The following is a 17,048-nucleotide window of genomic DNA, read 5'->3' on the forward strand; positions in this document are numbered from 1 at the left end:
TTGGGGACATGCACTCACTGGCTACTTCATTTGTTACATCTTGTTATTACTGGATTGGACCCTATTTTGCTTTCGGAAGCTTTGTGACATGGACTAAACAAGGTGTTTGAAATATTCCTCAAAGATTTGGCCCATATTGATGTGATAGCATCACACAGTGCAGATTTGTCTGGTTTCCATCCATGATGCAAATCTACTATTCCACCACATTCCAAAGGTTTTCTGTTGGATTGTTTGATTGCTGCACAGATAGACCAGTAAACTGACGACTTTGCCTTTTTGCTGCTAATGCACCAATTGCAGAAAATATATTTGAGGACAATCTACAAATTAAATTCAATTATATAAACAAAAAACAGAAGAAAAAGTCATATGAGCTCTTCTTCATGCAGGAAATTATGATGCTCATTTACGCTACAACGCATCAATTGAGTACAATGTAAGAATAACAATAGAATAAGAAGAATGTTTGTTATGAATAAAACTTTTTTGAGCAGAAATACAATTTGAAACTTTTTTTGGGTGTCATGACACAACAGTTTTGCATTGGACACATTCACGTGTGTAATGTTTTCCTGCAACTGAAGTAAATAAAGGCTTCAGGTGCTATTTTGGCTCACAGTATAGCATAGTGACATCTATTAAACTAACACTAAGACACTGATGTTTTTCTGTTTTTAAACAACATCTGTTGTGCTTTTAGTGTCATTCTTGTTAGTTTATGCTCCAGATGACTTTACCTGAACTGACCCGTGTTGGTTTAAATCCGTTTGATTACACTGAGATGAAATAAAAGGAGCTGAACTGATCAAAAAATTAAAGTGAGAGCGGCCACCGAGTCAGGGACTGTGCTCTGAGCCGCTCTGTCACTATTGCGCTATATTTAGCCAACACACACCAACAAGCCCCAAAACAGTAAGCGCGCACTGACCCCCACCATCTGCTCACTCTCTCTCTTTCACACACACACACAAGTATACAGACACACACCTTATGGTTTTACCGCCAACTGCTGCCCACAGACCCCCCAGGTAAACCCAGGTGGACTTATTAAGATTCGCGTCATGAGGTGTTTTATACACACACACACACACACACACACACACACACACACACACACGGGAGGGGGACTCCAGCAATAGAGTTGTTAGTGAATTTGCTCATTATGGTGGATACATATACTGTATATAACAACAAGGCTTTTCAAAGACTTACTGGGAGAGCAGAGAGCTATGGGGAGCCATTTTAATGAGCTTGGATGTGGATTTCTGTGCATGTGTGTGTGCGTGTCGGGGGGGGGCATCGAAGTGAGTATGTATATAACACATCTATCATGCATTTCTCTCCCTCACGCCTTCAATTATGGTAAGAGGACAAAATGACCCGACAACATTTGTATTGCTCCTGTTTGCGCTCACATTTATATTCATATTCTGAGTCACACATTTATACGTGTAATACCTGGCCCCTCAGAGTGCTGTGTTTCACACACTGTGGGATGTTTTTTTATTTTTTGTTGTTGTTGTTTTTGGGGTTTTTTTTTTTATCCTACCACCCCCTTTAGCCAGAAGTGATAGAACACTTTACACAGATGCACAACTGCTTGAAAATTAACTGCCAAAGATGCAAAAGGTGACCGAGACAGCAGCTCGTGGGATTTTTCTGGATCTGTTTTCTGCTTACACATATTCGAACATAATGTTAGCCCAGGCACCAAGTCAAGCTCAATGCCACAATCTTGGCAGGTCAGCCAATCTAAGTGCCAGCCCACATCAGCTCATGGCTCAGCTGACACCCTCCCACACAACCATCTTGTGAACACTTTATATTAACTATCTGTAACAAATGATAAATTGATAGTTAAAACACCTTTAGTTATTTACCATTAGCAAGAAAAATAAAAATTAGTATGTTTTCTTTTTTGCTATACAGACCTGCTCTTGGTTTATATAAACCTACAAGCTGTTTCTCTCACTAGTTAGTTTTAAACCCACTTTTATATTTTGATAGCTATTTATTTCTTTTTAGGCAGTACGGTTGGGTTAAAAAAGGACCCAAGAGTGCGACCCATCTCACTCTTGGACACAGAAGTCTGATAGACAGTGGTTTTAGGTTCAAATAAAATTGTTTTAGGTTTTTTTGTACACAAATTAATGACATAAATATAAAATATAATTTTACTATTAGTCATTAGTCACTGTCTTTTATTAGACACTAAAATAACTAATCATTACTTTATCCTTTATTATCAATTGCTATCATAAAGTTATACCAGATGACCCTTTAGGAAGGACTACTTAATCGGCTTTAGTCTTCCCACAGTTGCTGCAAATCTGCAAACCACTCAGCAGTCCACCTTAACCTCAGCTCATGTTAACATGCTGGAGGCAAAGTCATAGCTGTTGTCGATATGACAGTATATGAGTATAAGACAGCATATAGGATACGAGTGTTTTTCTGCTGCTCTACCTGTATATATGTAAATTCATGTAGATGTGCTCTACCTGAATTTGCATATGCGCACATGGTTCCAGAACAGTACCATAGAGCCTTGTATAAATTTCTGCTGTAAATTCAATTCAATTCAAGTCAATTCTATTCAGTATTATTTATAAAGCGCCAAATCACAACAACAGTTGCCTCAAGGTGCTTTATATTGTAAGGTTAAGATCCTACAATACTGTATTTTTTGTACTTTTTAACTGGTAATAAAAAAGTGTGGACTGAAATTTGTTCATCTTTGAACTCGTTTGGTCAGTTATCTGGTTACAATGCAGCCTTTTATTCTACAAATCCCTGGAGAATCTGACAGAAATCAGTGATTTGTTTTGGTGTTTTTGGCATGTCGATGGTGTTTAAAGGTTCAGAGAGCACTCTTTGCTCTGCTTTGGAAGATTGGAGCATCCGGGTGAAGATGACAGTGTTGTCATCGCAAGCGTGCAAGCCTATTAGACAGGCAGACTGACAGTGCAGCCTAGTGGTAAAGAAACGAAGCCTCACACACAAACACATACACACACACACACACAAACGCTGCAGACGAGGGACAACTCAGCTATAGAGCATAACAGCATCTGAAATATGATGCACATCCATCCGCATCTGTGTGTTTGTGTTTATGTGTGTCTCGCTCCAGCCAGACGTTGCACGTAGGCACAAAGCTCCCCTATACATGCTGTGGAAGAACCATTATGAACTCACACAGACACCCCTGTGTCTCCAGGCCTGAGGAGGGTGGAGGCAGGCGTTTGGCAGGTGCAGCACTGCCTCAGTTTGGCCTTGACACTCATGTCAACTAACCTCCATCCTCTTTGCTTAGTATGCCAGCTGTCTGTATGTTCACACTCAACAGTCACGGACAGGCCTCACTTAAATCCTTAAATATTTTGCAGGATGAGTAATAGTTTGGTGTGTGTGTGTGTGCGTGTGTGTGTGTGTGTGTGTGTGTGTGTGTGTGTGTGTGTGTGTGTGTGTGTGCAAGGCCAATCAAGCAGCAGCAGAAGAAGCAGCCCTGTCGTGATGGCAGCCAAGCTGTGACAGTGTTGTGCTGCCATGTCCCAGGGCTCACGGGGCGTACAGTCCTGTTTGGAAACTCAGCACGCAGCAGGGCTGGCAGACCCCTGAGCAGACCTCTGTGACACACAACACAGCTACAGCAGGAGGATGAGTGGCTGGCCCTGTGCAAAGGGGGACTGTGGAAAGAAATTCATTCTTTACTTAGATTTATTTATTTCATAATTTAACAACAAAACATATTTGGACTGAGAAGCACTATTATTAACTGAAGTAATGTCTTTAAAAACATTCCAATAATTATTTTTAAGGTTTTTAGAATTACAATATTTTTATTTATTGATGTAAGTCATGTTATTGTTATTATTACTAACGACTGTAATATAATAATAATGATAATAATTATAATCATCATCATCATAATGTGTGCAAATTATATCTATTATAATCTCTATTATAATCTCTTTTGGATTTATCAGTGGAAGAATTACTTAACGGTAGTATTAGTTATTAGTAATAGTTGTACATTAGTGTTTTTATTAGTACAAATAAATCTGTTAACATTATTTGTATTATATCCATTAATAGGACTGACAGTTATGATATATTATTATTTTCACTGATACAAATAATAGAAATTAGATAATTAGTAACGACAGTAGTAGTACAAGTAAAAAATAATGTACATTGTTTAAACTGTTATAATACTCTACTACAAGTAATTGAAGCTGGAGTAATCCGGTCGTTAAGCCTGACGTCACTAGCCGTGTCTGGGCCTAAACTCCGCTGGAGGTCCATATATCAACGATCACTATGGCATTACTGAGAGTTGAAAAACTGTCTAAAGTCTTTCATCTTTAATAAAATGATCAGCGTTCTGCTCTACCAGGTGTAACAATTGAGTTTAACATCCAAGCATCCATGAAAACGGAATTTATGACATTTAACAGAGTTAGAAGTTAGCAGGAAGTTAGCTCGCTAGCTTCTATCTAAATACAATATAGCATGACTGCAGGGTTTTGGAAACAAATTAAAACGTACAGCTCTGTTATCACTTCCAACATAAATGAAGACAGAAAACTAAACAGCAGTGATGTTTGTACGGTTGCTGAAGTTTGGCTAGCTGGTATATAATGATGTGCTACGTGACCGCTAGCGACACAGCTATGTTAGCATAATATAAACAAGCTAACTTTTTTTCCACTCGATAAAAGTTAACGTGAGTGTTCTCGGTGGTCAGGAACAAATGTAATCGCATGGCAGGATGCTGTAAAAGGACCAAACTTCACCCAGGAGAAAAACTGAGATAATCCATCCACAATACGAGGTTAGTCATTCATATACTGCTACATGGGCTGGGCTGTAGTTACATCCTAAGGTTTTAAAAACTGATCTTAAATAAATGATTAGCGGTAATAAAAGCCGAGGGAGGTCAACAGTGATCACTGACTGTTTTAGGGATTAAATATTAATCGATTAATCGATTAAATAGAAGAAAATACAAAACATTAAACATGTTAACAACACAAAAGCCATATTAAACGCAGACTACTTTAGGCCCGGAAGTAGGATTCGTCACGTCATCACTTAACGACCGGATAGCTAGGAAAACCAACCAAGTACAAGTAATTTTAACACTGACAATAGCTGACACATAACATGATTTGTTATGATTTTTTGCTACTATTATTATTATTAGAAGAAGTAGTACAGATGTAATAGTAACAATAACAGTAGAATGAGTAATCAAGTAAATATAATAATATAGTTATTATTTTTAAAAAATCTATTTGTGGAAAAAAAAGAGGGAAGTTCAAACACAAATACCATCACAGTCCAAAAAGGCTCCACAGATTAAACCTAATGACAGACATTTTAATGTAAAACAAAGGCTGGGACAATTTTCCTATGCAGTGTGGGATTGTATGATCGTGATGTCATTCCGGGTAAAAGTAGCTGAGGTCTTGAAATACCAAATATGTGAAAGCTTTTTTTTCTTCTTTCATGTGGTTGGTTTGAGCACAGCTTCTAGAGTCATGCTGAGAAGCTGGAAAATATACTGAAAAATTAAAAGTACTGGTTAAAACAGCATCCTCTAAATAAAGGATCCTGTTTACTAAAAGGAAACATGAAAGAGTGAGAAATTACTCGCCTAGATTGCAGAAGTTGGAACAGTTTGTTGCCAGGATGGGACAGGTCCTTCAGTATCTGCGCTGCTCTAGTCCGGCATCTCCTGGTGTAGGTGTCCTGAAGCAGGTGGAGAGCAATCCTGCAGCAGCGTTCTGCTATACAGATCACTCTCTGAAGAGCTTTTTGTCCTTAACACAGCTGTTCCCAAACCAGGATGTGGTGTTCTGTGTGAGGATGCTCTCCACAGCGCCTGTATAGAAAATCCTGAGGATCTCTGGAGAGACCCTGAACTTCCTCAGTTGTCGTAGGCGGTACAGGCGCTGCCTAACCTTTTTGGTCTGGACCTGAATGTGGGCAGACCATGTCAGGTCTGAAGAGATGTGGACACCGAGATACTTGAAGGACTGCACCCTCTCCACTGGAGCTCCATTGATGATAATGGGTTTGTAGTCTCTGTGCTGACTCCTTCTGAAGTCCACCACCAGCTCCTTGGTCTTGCCAACGTTCAGCTGGAGATGGTTGTCCTGGCACCATGATGCCAGATTCTTCACTTCATCCATGTAGGCCGTCTCATTGTTGTTGGAGATGGCGCCCAACACCACTGTGTCATCAGCAAACTTCACAATGGTGTTGGAGCTGTGGGTGGCCACACAGTCTGAAGTGTAGATGGAGTAGAGCAGTGGCGAGAGGACACACCCCTGTGGTGCTCCTGTGTTGATGGTGATGCTGTTAGAGACGCATCTACCCACCCTCACCACCTGAGTTCTGCCAGTGAGGAAGTCCAACACCCATGCACACAGACGGCTGTTGAGTCCCAGATCCCTGAGCTTTGTGAACAGTCTGCTGGGCACTATTGTGTTAAACGCTGAACTGTAATCAACAAACAGCATTCTCACATAGTTACCCTGTTTCTTGTCCGCGATCTTGTTTGGTTTTTATGATCATTTTAGGATCATCAGTTACTGCTGTAGACTTTCTCTCATCTTAATTTAAAAGATAACTTTTCACTTTTAAAGTATAATGTAGTTTTTGCACTATTTGTATTCCATGTGCTACAATTGGCATGCTAGGTTGGAGCCAAGGCGTCTGTTATTATGCCCGTCCGTTTAATTTTTTTCGTCCGTTTTTTTTGTTTTTTAATTAGCTGCAATTTTTTATGTGGAAAAAAGTAAAGTAGTAGAGTAAGCAGCATTAGTATTATATTATTAGAAGAAATGGAAACTAAGAACAAAACTCTAATTATCCATAATTAATAAACAGAAAACAGGTTTGATGCTATTTGTCATTACCAGTAGACACACAGCGAATGAAAGTGCACCAAAGACTGTATAGAAAAAAATTCTCACTACTTTATTTATTTATTTCCTTTTTTAGTGGAGTCGGAGCAAACCTTATTTGGACAAAAGTGCATAGTACTAAGCTAGCAGCTAAGATTAGCTATTTTAGTTAGCGAGCTGTTAATTAGTGGTAAGTAGCACACTAATAAAGTACAAGAATTTCACTTTGCATGAACCCCTTGAGTGGGTTGGCAAACTACAATATTTATGAGGTAAGTCCATTAAAATCCTTGACAAAGCACCAAAAATCCAGACATGGTGGTAAGGAATAGTTAGCGGAGGTGAGAGCTAACAGATAGCCACTGGCTACAGCTAACTGTCTGAGCAGCCAGGTCTCTAATTTTAAGCCTGAACAAAATACAACTTTTAACACACTTCACCCATTGTAGAGTTGTTCGGAAGGGAGGAAACTATACGCACCAGGGTGTAAACATGCACTTTAATGCTGTAAGGTTGGAGGACCTGCAATTTTTGGCACTTCCTGTGTTGGCTTTATTTTTAAGCTCCAGAGGTTGGTGTTAACATTGAAACAATAGCTGAGCAAACACTCTCACCTCAAGGTCTGTTCAGCAGCTTGTCTCCAGTTTTTCAAAACATGCGACATGAGCGGACCCAGAACTGCTAAGGATGACATTTGGCTAAAGTGACATTTGGCAGACTGACCAATAAAATCAATTTTTTCTGTCAGCCTTCTAAACCAGTGTTTGCACGCACATGTGCCTCTGCGTGTGCAGCAATTTTACTTTACTGTGGCTCAGGTCACTGCAACGAAGCATATCGAGAGTGCGGGGAAAAAAAAGATCATTGATCTGGACAAGTGCCGTGATCTTGCACATTTCCCACCATCGCATGAATCAATGCTTGATCACAGTGCTAGAATAACAGTGCTTCTCACACACACAGACACACATATGTGAAGTTGTGCTGTGCTGCACCTGGTCATAGTGACGGTAATAGCTTTATGAATGCAATATGGATGATCGATAACCGATCATTGTCCTTGGGCCTTGCAGACATGCTGCTGTTTTCAGTTTATCCCATCAGTCAGATATTTGCCACTGGGTAGGTGAGAGTGTGTGTTTGTTGGGGAGAGGCGAGCCAATGACAAATGAGGGTAAATAGAGGTAGAGAGAGAGAGGGAGAGAGGGAGGAGTTGGGGTGTAGCACTGTGCCAGCTCATGACCCAGAGAGATAAACAGAAAGTGAGAGTTGGCCAGGCAGGTAGGACAGGGAGGGTGTGGCGTTCTGAGAGAGCTTTCACTCCCAATGCCGCGCTCTAATTGGCTGCCACCGTTCTGACAGACGCGGCCGTCCCTCCCTCCCTCCTTCTGCCTGCCGAAACTCTATCTATGTATGTGTGTGTGCATGAGGGAGCTGGCAGATTGAAGAGAGCCACAGAGGCAGCCTCTAACTCCAACCCAATGAGCTCACAGCCTTCACACACACACACAAAATCTCTCCTCAGCGCTCTGCTCTCACTCTCTCTTCAACCCTGGGACACAAGAAGAAGAAGGAGGAGAGAGCACAGAGAGAGAGAGGAAGAGGCAGTGAGTTGCAGAGAGGGAGAGTGAGGGTGAGGGAGTAAGAGAGGAGAGAGAGGCAGAGGGAGACTGGCGGGGTGTGAGGGAGAACACCATGGCTTCAGATCCGGGGCTGGCTGCGATGCTGCTATGGACTATATCACTACAGGCTGTGGGCACCTCGGGAACTAACAGCAATGAAGGTAAGAAAGAGAGAGAGAGTCTTGGTGTGTGTGTGTGTTAATTTGAACAGACAGAATTAAATAATGCATATAGTCAGACAGCGGGGATTAACTTCATATGTACATGTGGCGCTCCAGTGTGGAGAACACAGCGACAAGGAGTCAACGCATGACACGCACACAAACACATTAACAAATGTAAACACACACTTCAGAGAGGATGTCTCAACCCAGGGGCAAGACATCAAAGTTTGCTTCGTGGAGCAACTCAAGGAAATCCGCCTGATGTCTGCATGCGTACGTATGAACTCGTCTTGACATTGCTCATATTTGGCCGGGTTGCGTGTCAGCTGCAGTAACAGCGCATGTGTCTGCTGAGGGCTTAGGCGGTGACGTGAAAGTGTGTGTGTCTGCGCTCTTTTTTTATCTGAACCGAGCATTTTCATGAATCCTCACTTGTGTGAGCGTCTTGAAAAAGTGTGTGTGTGTGTTTGTCCCCTATACTCTTGTTCCACACACTTTGTTCCCTAAAGAACAGCCTGGGTTTGTTTTCTTCCATCCTCTTGTCCTTCATCTTTCCACCATGAGACGGAAAACTGTTGTTATCACTTGTTCAACTAATGCTGCGAGCACACGCCACAGAGTCCCCCGACACCTTCCTTTATATTAGTTTGTGAGTGTGACACGGTCCTTGACATAGGTCTGATCTCAGGAGGCTGAGTGACAGCAGCGGCTCAACTGTTAGGGCCTCTTCTTCACCCCTCGTGACAACACTGAGCTTTATCTGCTGCAGGAAGACAAGAAAAAAGCAGCAAAAAAAGATGATGACTGTGTGTGTGAGAGAGAGAGTGTGTGTGGTGGGATTGCCTCAGTGGTGGAGAAGTATCCAGTATGAAGTCAAGTAGGGTGAGGTGAGACAGGTTCAGTCCTGCGATATCTGCATGTCACATTTTATTTACCTCTCCATCCTTCGGCGGTCCCGTCCTGATTGGTGCTGATTGGACCACAGTGTTCGCTCATATCCACTTCCATGTAAAGCGCTCCCATTCTTCCTGTGCCTTTGCTCCTGACATTCAGCCCACGGTGACTGGAGCCCATTGCTCAGACATACATGCTAACTGAATTTAAGAACTTGTTCGTCTCACTCCAAATCTAAATGTAAACGCAAAACAAACAAACAAAAAACCCAAACAACGCTCCCCCCAAATTGGTAGAAATTCACAAAAGTTTCACTGTCCAACATTTTAGGTCCAAAAGTGTCTCAATCCACCTTAATAAAAAACTGTTAAGAATACTGGAGTGCACTGCAGTGCAAACCCATTTAAATCAACATGGTTTCATATTTTAATATTCTAATTCGCTGAGGAAAGAGTTAATATTATTTTCTTAGAAGATTTGTCTTAATTTGACAGGAAATGTGGGAAAAATAAAAAACGATACAAGTGCATCCCTTTTGTATTTTTTGCCTAACAATGAAGACGATTATGTTTGGAAATCCCCCTTAAAAATGCTTTAAAGTAAATGTTATTCCTCTTATTCCCACGGCTTCTAACAAATAGAATTTAAAGGTCCCATTCAGATGGTGCAGAAGCTTAGAAAACACGGAAACAGATGTTATGATAGACAGTAAGTGGGTTTTTTTCTGGTTCTCCCTTTAGTACACTTAGTGTCTTTGTTCTGTCACAGCAAAGTTTGAAAAGCTCATAATAAAGCCGCTTCTACTGAGCGATTCAAGATCTCAGACAGAGGACAAATGATTCCTGCTCACAACAAGAAGTTCTCACTCTATCACTCTATCTATCTATCTATCTATCTATACATCTATACATATATATATAAAACCATCCCTCGAAATCCTATGGTCTTTCATCATTTATCGAAATAAAGACATGAAATTAAGCTCAAGTCAGAAGCTGATGGAAAAAAGATAACAATTTTTTTTTTGTCCGTATCCCGCTGAATTAAAAAAATATTTGAAAGAATTAAAACGGTGAAACGTTAATTCTCTCCTTTGCTTTTCTGCAGTCTGACCTGAAGGCAATTCTAGATATTACATGTACATGGAAGAGATAGCTAAAAATGTAGATGCAGATAAAGCGCTAAGAATGACATTGTTGAAAGAGCGGGCACTGCAACCGTGCAGAGCTCTGACTGACTTGAGTACGTATATCAGAGCAGGAGCCAGGGCCAGCCATTTTGTTTTTGTTCATCGTATTCATCGTGTGCAGATCCATACAAATGGCCAGAGGTGTGTATGTGAGGCTGCCTGCGCTTTCACACGCAGTGAGACTTTGAATTGTATATATTCAGCTCATCAAACCTTAAGTGTCCTTCAAACATTGTCATTTAGTTACTTGGAGCAACTCTGTTTGTGTGCGTGCGTGGATCTGTGTTTAGGAGGGGTCAGACCTCGAGGAACAAAGAGACAAAGGGAAAGCAAATGATATTTTGACATCTCATAATGCGTCTGGATGTTCTTCAGCTGGAGATGTGCAATATTGAATCTCGCACCGAATCTATTGTGTGCCCGACAGCCACAGTAATTATTACAGAATCCGATCACTGCTGTTTTCTAGGCAGAAAAAAAGAGGAGCTGTAGGCACGATGTACGGCTTGTATGCTTAGCAACATATTTCATTTGCAGAGATGGGATTTAGAATGCACGAGTCACATAAAGCAAGGAAGTAAAGTGTGAAAAGGCTGTGCAGCTTGTACAACTTTGTGCCTATGAAAACAACATGGTGTTATGGCGCTGTGATAATAGTTTTGGTGCACAGGCAACGGTGAAGTGAGTTGGTTAAAAAGTAATTAACATAAAAACAAATCTTCAATTTTAAACAACTTTGGAGACGTGATTTTCTTTTGACACAATTTAGTTGAGCGCTGTTTTTGATTTTCCTTTTAATCTTGAATATGACCTATAGAAAAGAAAATTAAAGAAAAAATTTAAGCGAATTATTCAAATTATTGTAATGAAGCAATCATTAAAAACAGCACTATATCTTTATCTCTAATGTTGCGTGCTTTATCCTTAATGCTTGAGATTTTAATATTTCTGTGTAATATACAGAAGACAAAGTTAAAAAAAACCCACTTTAAGTAGCACGATTATTTTTAAATTACATTAAATACAGAGAATCTATATGATTTTAAAATGTTCCAGTGAATTATTAAACCCACCAGCTCCTCTCATGATGAAATGTTGTGAAACATAAAGTCGTTTGTATTCTATTCTATTCTTTTTTCTTTTTTTTTTCCATAAAGTGATTTTTTAATTTCCAGATTCTGATTGTGTTTCGGAATAACATGCTTATCATGTTCATCACTTTTTTATCTGTTGACCAAGACAAACAAGCTAGAGTCAGGAATATGATTGGTCACTGGTCTGTAGGAACGAGCAAACAGAAAAAACGAGGAAAAATATCCGTCTTTAAAATTCAAATTGAATTCATTTGCAGTTGTCTGGTTACACTAAGTTTTTCAGTTCGTGTTCAGTATGTGTTTATTTTTATATAATTTTTTTTCAAGTCTCTTGAAGCTGTGAGCTGTAAACACCAGCAGCAGACGCTCCTCTAACTTTGAGCTGTTTGCTGCAGTAATAATGCTTTCTAAGAATCCATTCACAGAGGAAACACTGACCTATTTTTGACAGGTTTTTGAGGGATGAAAATGACCACATTAAAGTTATTGGCACAAAATACTTATCATCTGTATTTATATCTGCCTGCAGAAAAGTCATTATAGGCCAAACAGACACACTCGCACAGGAAGCAACACATTTTGCTGCATCTCCCACATATTATTGCAACTTTTGCCTGTACGGGGGTGGTGGTTTTCCCTGCGCAGCTTACCCTGTCTGTGAGTACTGTCCCTGACTCAACTCCGGCACACTGTTTCACACTGTCGCATTCCCATCGAGGACACAGAGCGTTCCTTCAGGTAGTTGTCAGTACTGAGGAACATGAAAAGACCCATGCAGAGAGCAGGACTCACTGCTAATGAGCAAACTGTAGGTAGATGATTATTACAACATACCTCTGCTGCAGGAAGACCAGCAAGGGAAACGAGACCCAGAGGCAGAAAACAATGAGTCAGAGAGAGGATTATTTGTGCTTTACTTTTGAAAAATTTGAGGCAAAAAAAATTTTAAAAAAGGAAATGAAGGAGAAGTTGAAAGCGGCTGAAGTGTTGGGAGTTGCGGTTTTTGCTTCTCTTTGTGTGATAGAAGGCAAAAACAAATTTTTGCTTGTGTGAAAAGAAAAGCTTTTGAATTTGATCACTGCTGGAGTCAGCTCTGCTGTTTATATTGATCTCTCCTCAGTCAACGGAGGATGTAGCGCTTTTTCATTTTTTGTCAACATCGCACGGAAATAAAACGTAGCACGACTTGACAGAATTAATAGCTTAGAGAGGAAACCTTTCTATAACACATTACAGAGTTAAGTAAAAGCATTGTTGCTATTATATTAAGCACTGAAGCTACTCCAGCTCCCAACATCTACCAGGTAGCTGGAGAGCAGTTTAAAAGCAGGGTCAGGGTTAAGTTCTCGTCTGTGCCTTTATTTTCACATAGCCAAGTGGATGTTTCCTATCAGAGGCCCAAATATGTTCAAGAGACCCAATTTAAGGTAGCAGCATACAGTTTCTGAAACTATGCTTCTTAGCATGTGGCTAAAATGTACCGCTACCCGTAGGTGGGTTCTGATCTTTTGGATTTAGACGGAGGAAAAAAAGAAACCAATAAAACATTGTTGCTTTAAAGAAAGTGCTAGGAATTGAGCTTTGTTCATATCAATTCATTTATGTGTTTATTTACTTAAATAAATCTCATATTCAAACAACTTTAAGGTCAAAATAAATTCCGGAGACTTGATTTAAATTACCTCTAGTTTTGTATTCCAGTGTTTGCCCCTTCCTGATTTCCAAGTTGTTTATTTTATTTTATAATTTCTATTTATTTATAATTTGTATTTATTTATTTATTTTATTTTATTTTTTATTTTTTTATTTTATTATTATTTTATAATTTATATTTATTTATAATTTGTATTTATTTATTTATTTATTTATTTTATTTTATTTTATTTTATTTGTATTTCTTTTTTATTATATTTATCTCACTTGAATATTTCAGGTCATCAAACAAATTTTGATATTAAGGTAAAATAATACATAATAAAATATAAAATGCAGTTTTAAATTATGATTAATTAATACGATTAAGGGGGGGAACCCGCACCTATTCGGGACTATGTGAAAAAGTAATTCTACAGTTTTGAGATCAGTTTCACTCCACACATCCTGGCCTGACACTGCCAGAAGTGTCAAATCAAGAAATCACTTAAATAGAGCCTGCGAAGTAAAATTAAAGCTAAAAGAATTCAACACACCTTGATATAAGGTAACAGACGAGTAACAATGTCACTGAGTCTAGAAAGTCTAGACTTTAAAAGGTTACAAAGATATGTCGAAGGCTTTGTGATTCCAGTGAATCACTCTGAGAGTTATCCACAAATTGGGAAATTTTGGAACAGCGGTGAATCTTCACAGGACCCAAAATGATCAACATTAGACCAAGAGTGCACTGACGACTCATCCAGGAGGTCACAAAGGAATCCTGAACAACACCCAAAGAACTGCAGCCACCACCACTCAGTTTAGATTAGTGTTCATGCGTTAGTGTTCATTATTCAATAATAAGAAAGAGACTGGGAAAAAAATGAAGATCACTGGCTAGCAAAAATAACACAAATTTGCTAGAAAAAAACAAAAAACCACTGTGATGACCAAGACTTTTGGGAAAACATTCTGTGGACAGACGAGATGAATTTTCTGCAAGGTTTGAGTGCCGCTACATCTCACCTAAAACGAATTCATCCATTCATCTTGTTCTACTTATTTTGGGTCGACTCGCAGAGGGAGGAGTCTAAGGCGAGAAGCTCAGACCTCCCTCCTCCAGTTTATCTGGGGGGCACAGAGGCGTTCACAGGCCTGCCAAGAGATGTAATCTCTCCAGCATGTCTTGGGTCTGCATTTCATTAAAAGAACATCATACCAAAAGTCAAACATGGTGATAGTGTGATGATCTGAGGCCGTTTTGCTTTTGTTCTACTTTCCACCAGAAAATCCCAAAGGAGCACGTCCTGCCTTCAGTTTGTACCCTGAAGCTCAAAGGCACTTGGGTTATAGAGCAATGATCACAAACGAACCAACAAGTCCACCTCTGAATGGGTTAAAGAACAAATCTGAGGCTTAGAGTGTCCCAGTGAAAGTCAATGTTTTAAGAAGACTTTCCACAAGGTTTAGAAATGCGTTTATGGTCATTTTTGACCATTATTTAAAATCACACTTGTGAGGTCAGACGCTGATATTGGACAAGAAGACCTGTCTCGCAGTCTCCACTCTAATTCATGCCACAGGTTTTCTGTCAGGGTGAGGTCAGGACTCTTTGTTGGCCAGTCAACTTCTTCAACAGCAAACTTACTCATCCATGTCTTTATGGACCTTGTTTAGTAACAAGTACAAGTTTCAAGTGACCCGTTACTGTAATCTGATTACTTTTTTCAAGTAATGTAAGGAATTACTATTGCAAAAAAGTAATTAGATTACTGTTACTTTCCCATAAGCATGCTGCATTACTGCGTTACTAAACCGTGATTTTGTTTGTGAGAGTGTCTCATGACAATGACGTACGAGCGTGCGACGCCCGTGGCAGAAACAGACGTGTGCAGATCAACAATGGATAATATGGAGTACGACCGTGCAGCATTTAAAGCTTGGAAGTACTGACATTACTTTAAGTTTTATTCCGTAAAAAGTGACAAAAACATTAATTCAATTCAATTCAATTCAATTCAATTTTATTTATATAGCGCCAAATCACAACAAAAGTCGCCTCAAGGCGCTTCATAGATACAGAGAAAAACCCAACAATCATATGACCCCCTATGAGCAAGCACTTTGGCGACAGTGGGAAGGAAAAACTCCCTTTTAACAGGAAGAAACCTCCGGCAGAACCAGGCTCAGGGAGGGGCGGGGCCATCTGCTGTGATTGGTTGGGGTGAGAGAAGGAAGACAGGATAAAGACATGCTGTGGAAGAGAGACAGAGGTTAATAACAGATATGAATCAATGCAGAGAGGTCTGTTAACACATAGTGAGTGAGAAAGGTGACTGGAAAGGAAAAACTCAATGCATCATGGGAATCCCCCGGCAGCCTACGTCTATTGCAGCATAACTAAGGGAGGATTCAGGGTCACCTGGTCCAGCCCTAACTATATGCTTTAGCAAAAAGGAAAGTTTGAAGCCTGATCTTAAAAGTAGAGATAGAGTCTGTCAAACTGGAAGCTGGTTCCACAGAAGAGGGGCCTGAAAACTGAAGGCTCTCCCTCTCACATTAGCGTCTGCTGTTCACTCTGTGTGGAAAGAAAACTTTGTTGTTCAGCGAAAAATTAAACTTCAAATCTGAGCGAGCACCAAGCACGCTCCCACGGGAATGTGACATTCACAGAGAAACCTCGGATCCTCCCACTGACATAACCGCTGCGGCACCGGGCAAACCTCCACCCGCCCCACTCCTGCTAAACAGGTGACAACAGATTTAAGAGCGACAGGACTCAGTGCTGCTGAATCTTTGGTTTTATTTATTTTTTGCTGTATTTTACTTGCATCTGTTTGAAAGAGTGAGTGTAAACACGCTTCTCCTTTTCAGGGTGGCAGACTGCTGGTAACCTATTCCCATATTTATCTCCCTTTACTGTCAGCACAGTTTGTCCAAATAGTGCCCTTTTGTGCTACCTCACAGTCCCCTCTAGTGGTGGTCCTTGTGCCAACCACACAGTCCATTTTTCAATTAATCAATTAATTCCCAGGATATGGTGCAAGTCTATTCAAAACCTCATACATAAAACAGGTAAACTTGAACACAACATGACAGACTGATTGATTGATGAGGCAGACAGAATTTCAGACAATATTTTATCTCGCAAGCCTTTTTATTGATATTTCCTTCCAGCCCTTTGCCACACAAAGCGGCCAAACTATATCCTGAAGTCTCATGCATCAAAAATACACCAATCAATCAGTCTGTCATGTTGTGTTTCTTTCTCACCAACATTCTTCTTTTGTTTGTTTCGCTCTATCACTTAAAGCTGTCTGGTCCCGATCAATAATGGAGTGGGGAGCATTAAGAGATGTATAACACAGCTTTGTTTTAGTTAGTCACGATTTTACCTTGAAAACGAGAAATAAAACAGTCTTTGAAGTCAGAGTTTTATTAATTATGCTTTAACAGCAAATGACTGCACTTTACTTTTAATGTATTGCATTTGAAGTGAGCATAAAATGTTCTTCTCCTTTTCTTCTGAG

The 17,048-nt window shown here is 40.0% G+C and overlaps 2 protein-coding genes across 5 annotated transcripts in view; both read left to right on the top strand.

Moving 5' to 3' along the window:
- The window catches only part of cdk18 (cyclin dependent kinase 18), a 637,630-nt gene that overhangs the window by 377,372 nt on the left and 243,210 nt on the right, over positions 1–17,048 (top strand). The gene's annotated exons all lie outside the window — the stretch shown is intronic.
- epha8 (eph receptor A8) overlaps positions 7,963–17,048 on the top strand; it is a 152,602-nt gene continuing 143,516 nt past the window's right edge. For all 4 annotated transcript variants that reach the window (XM_085158887.1, XM_085158888.1, XM_085158889.1 and 1 more), the window contains exon 1: positions 7,963–8,703. In XM_085158887.1, the coding sequence (XP_085015013.1) occupies positions 8,616–8,703 (88 nt within the window). In that variant the 5' untranslated portion in view covers positions 7,963–8,615. The remainder of the gene's footprint in view (positions 8,704–17,048) is intronic.

Source organism: Neolamprologus multifasciatus, chromosome 5, assembly GCF_963576455.1.
Source record: "Neolamprologus multifasciatus chromosome 5, fNeoMul1.2, whole genome shotgun sequence".
Lineage (NCBI taxonomy): Eukaryota > Metazoa > Chordata > Actinopteri > Cichliformes > Cichlidae > Neolamprologus > Neolamprologus multifasciatus.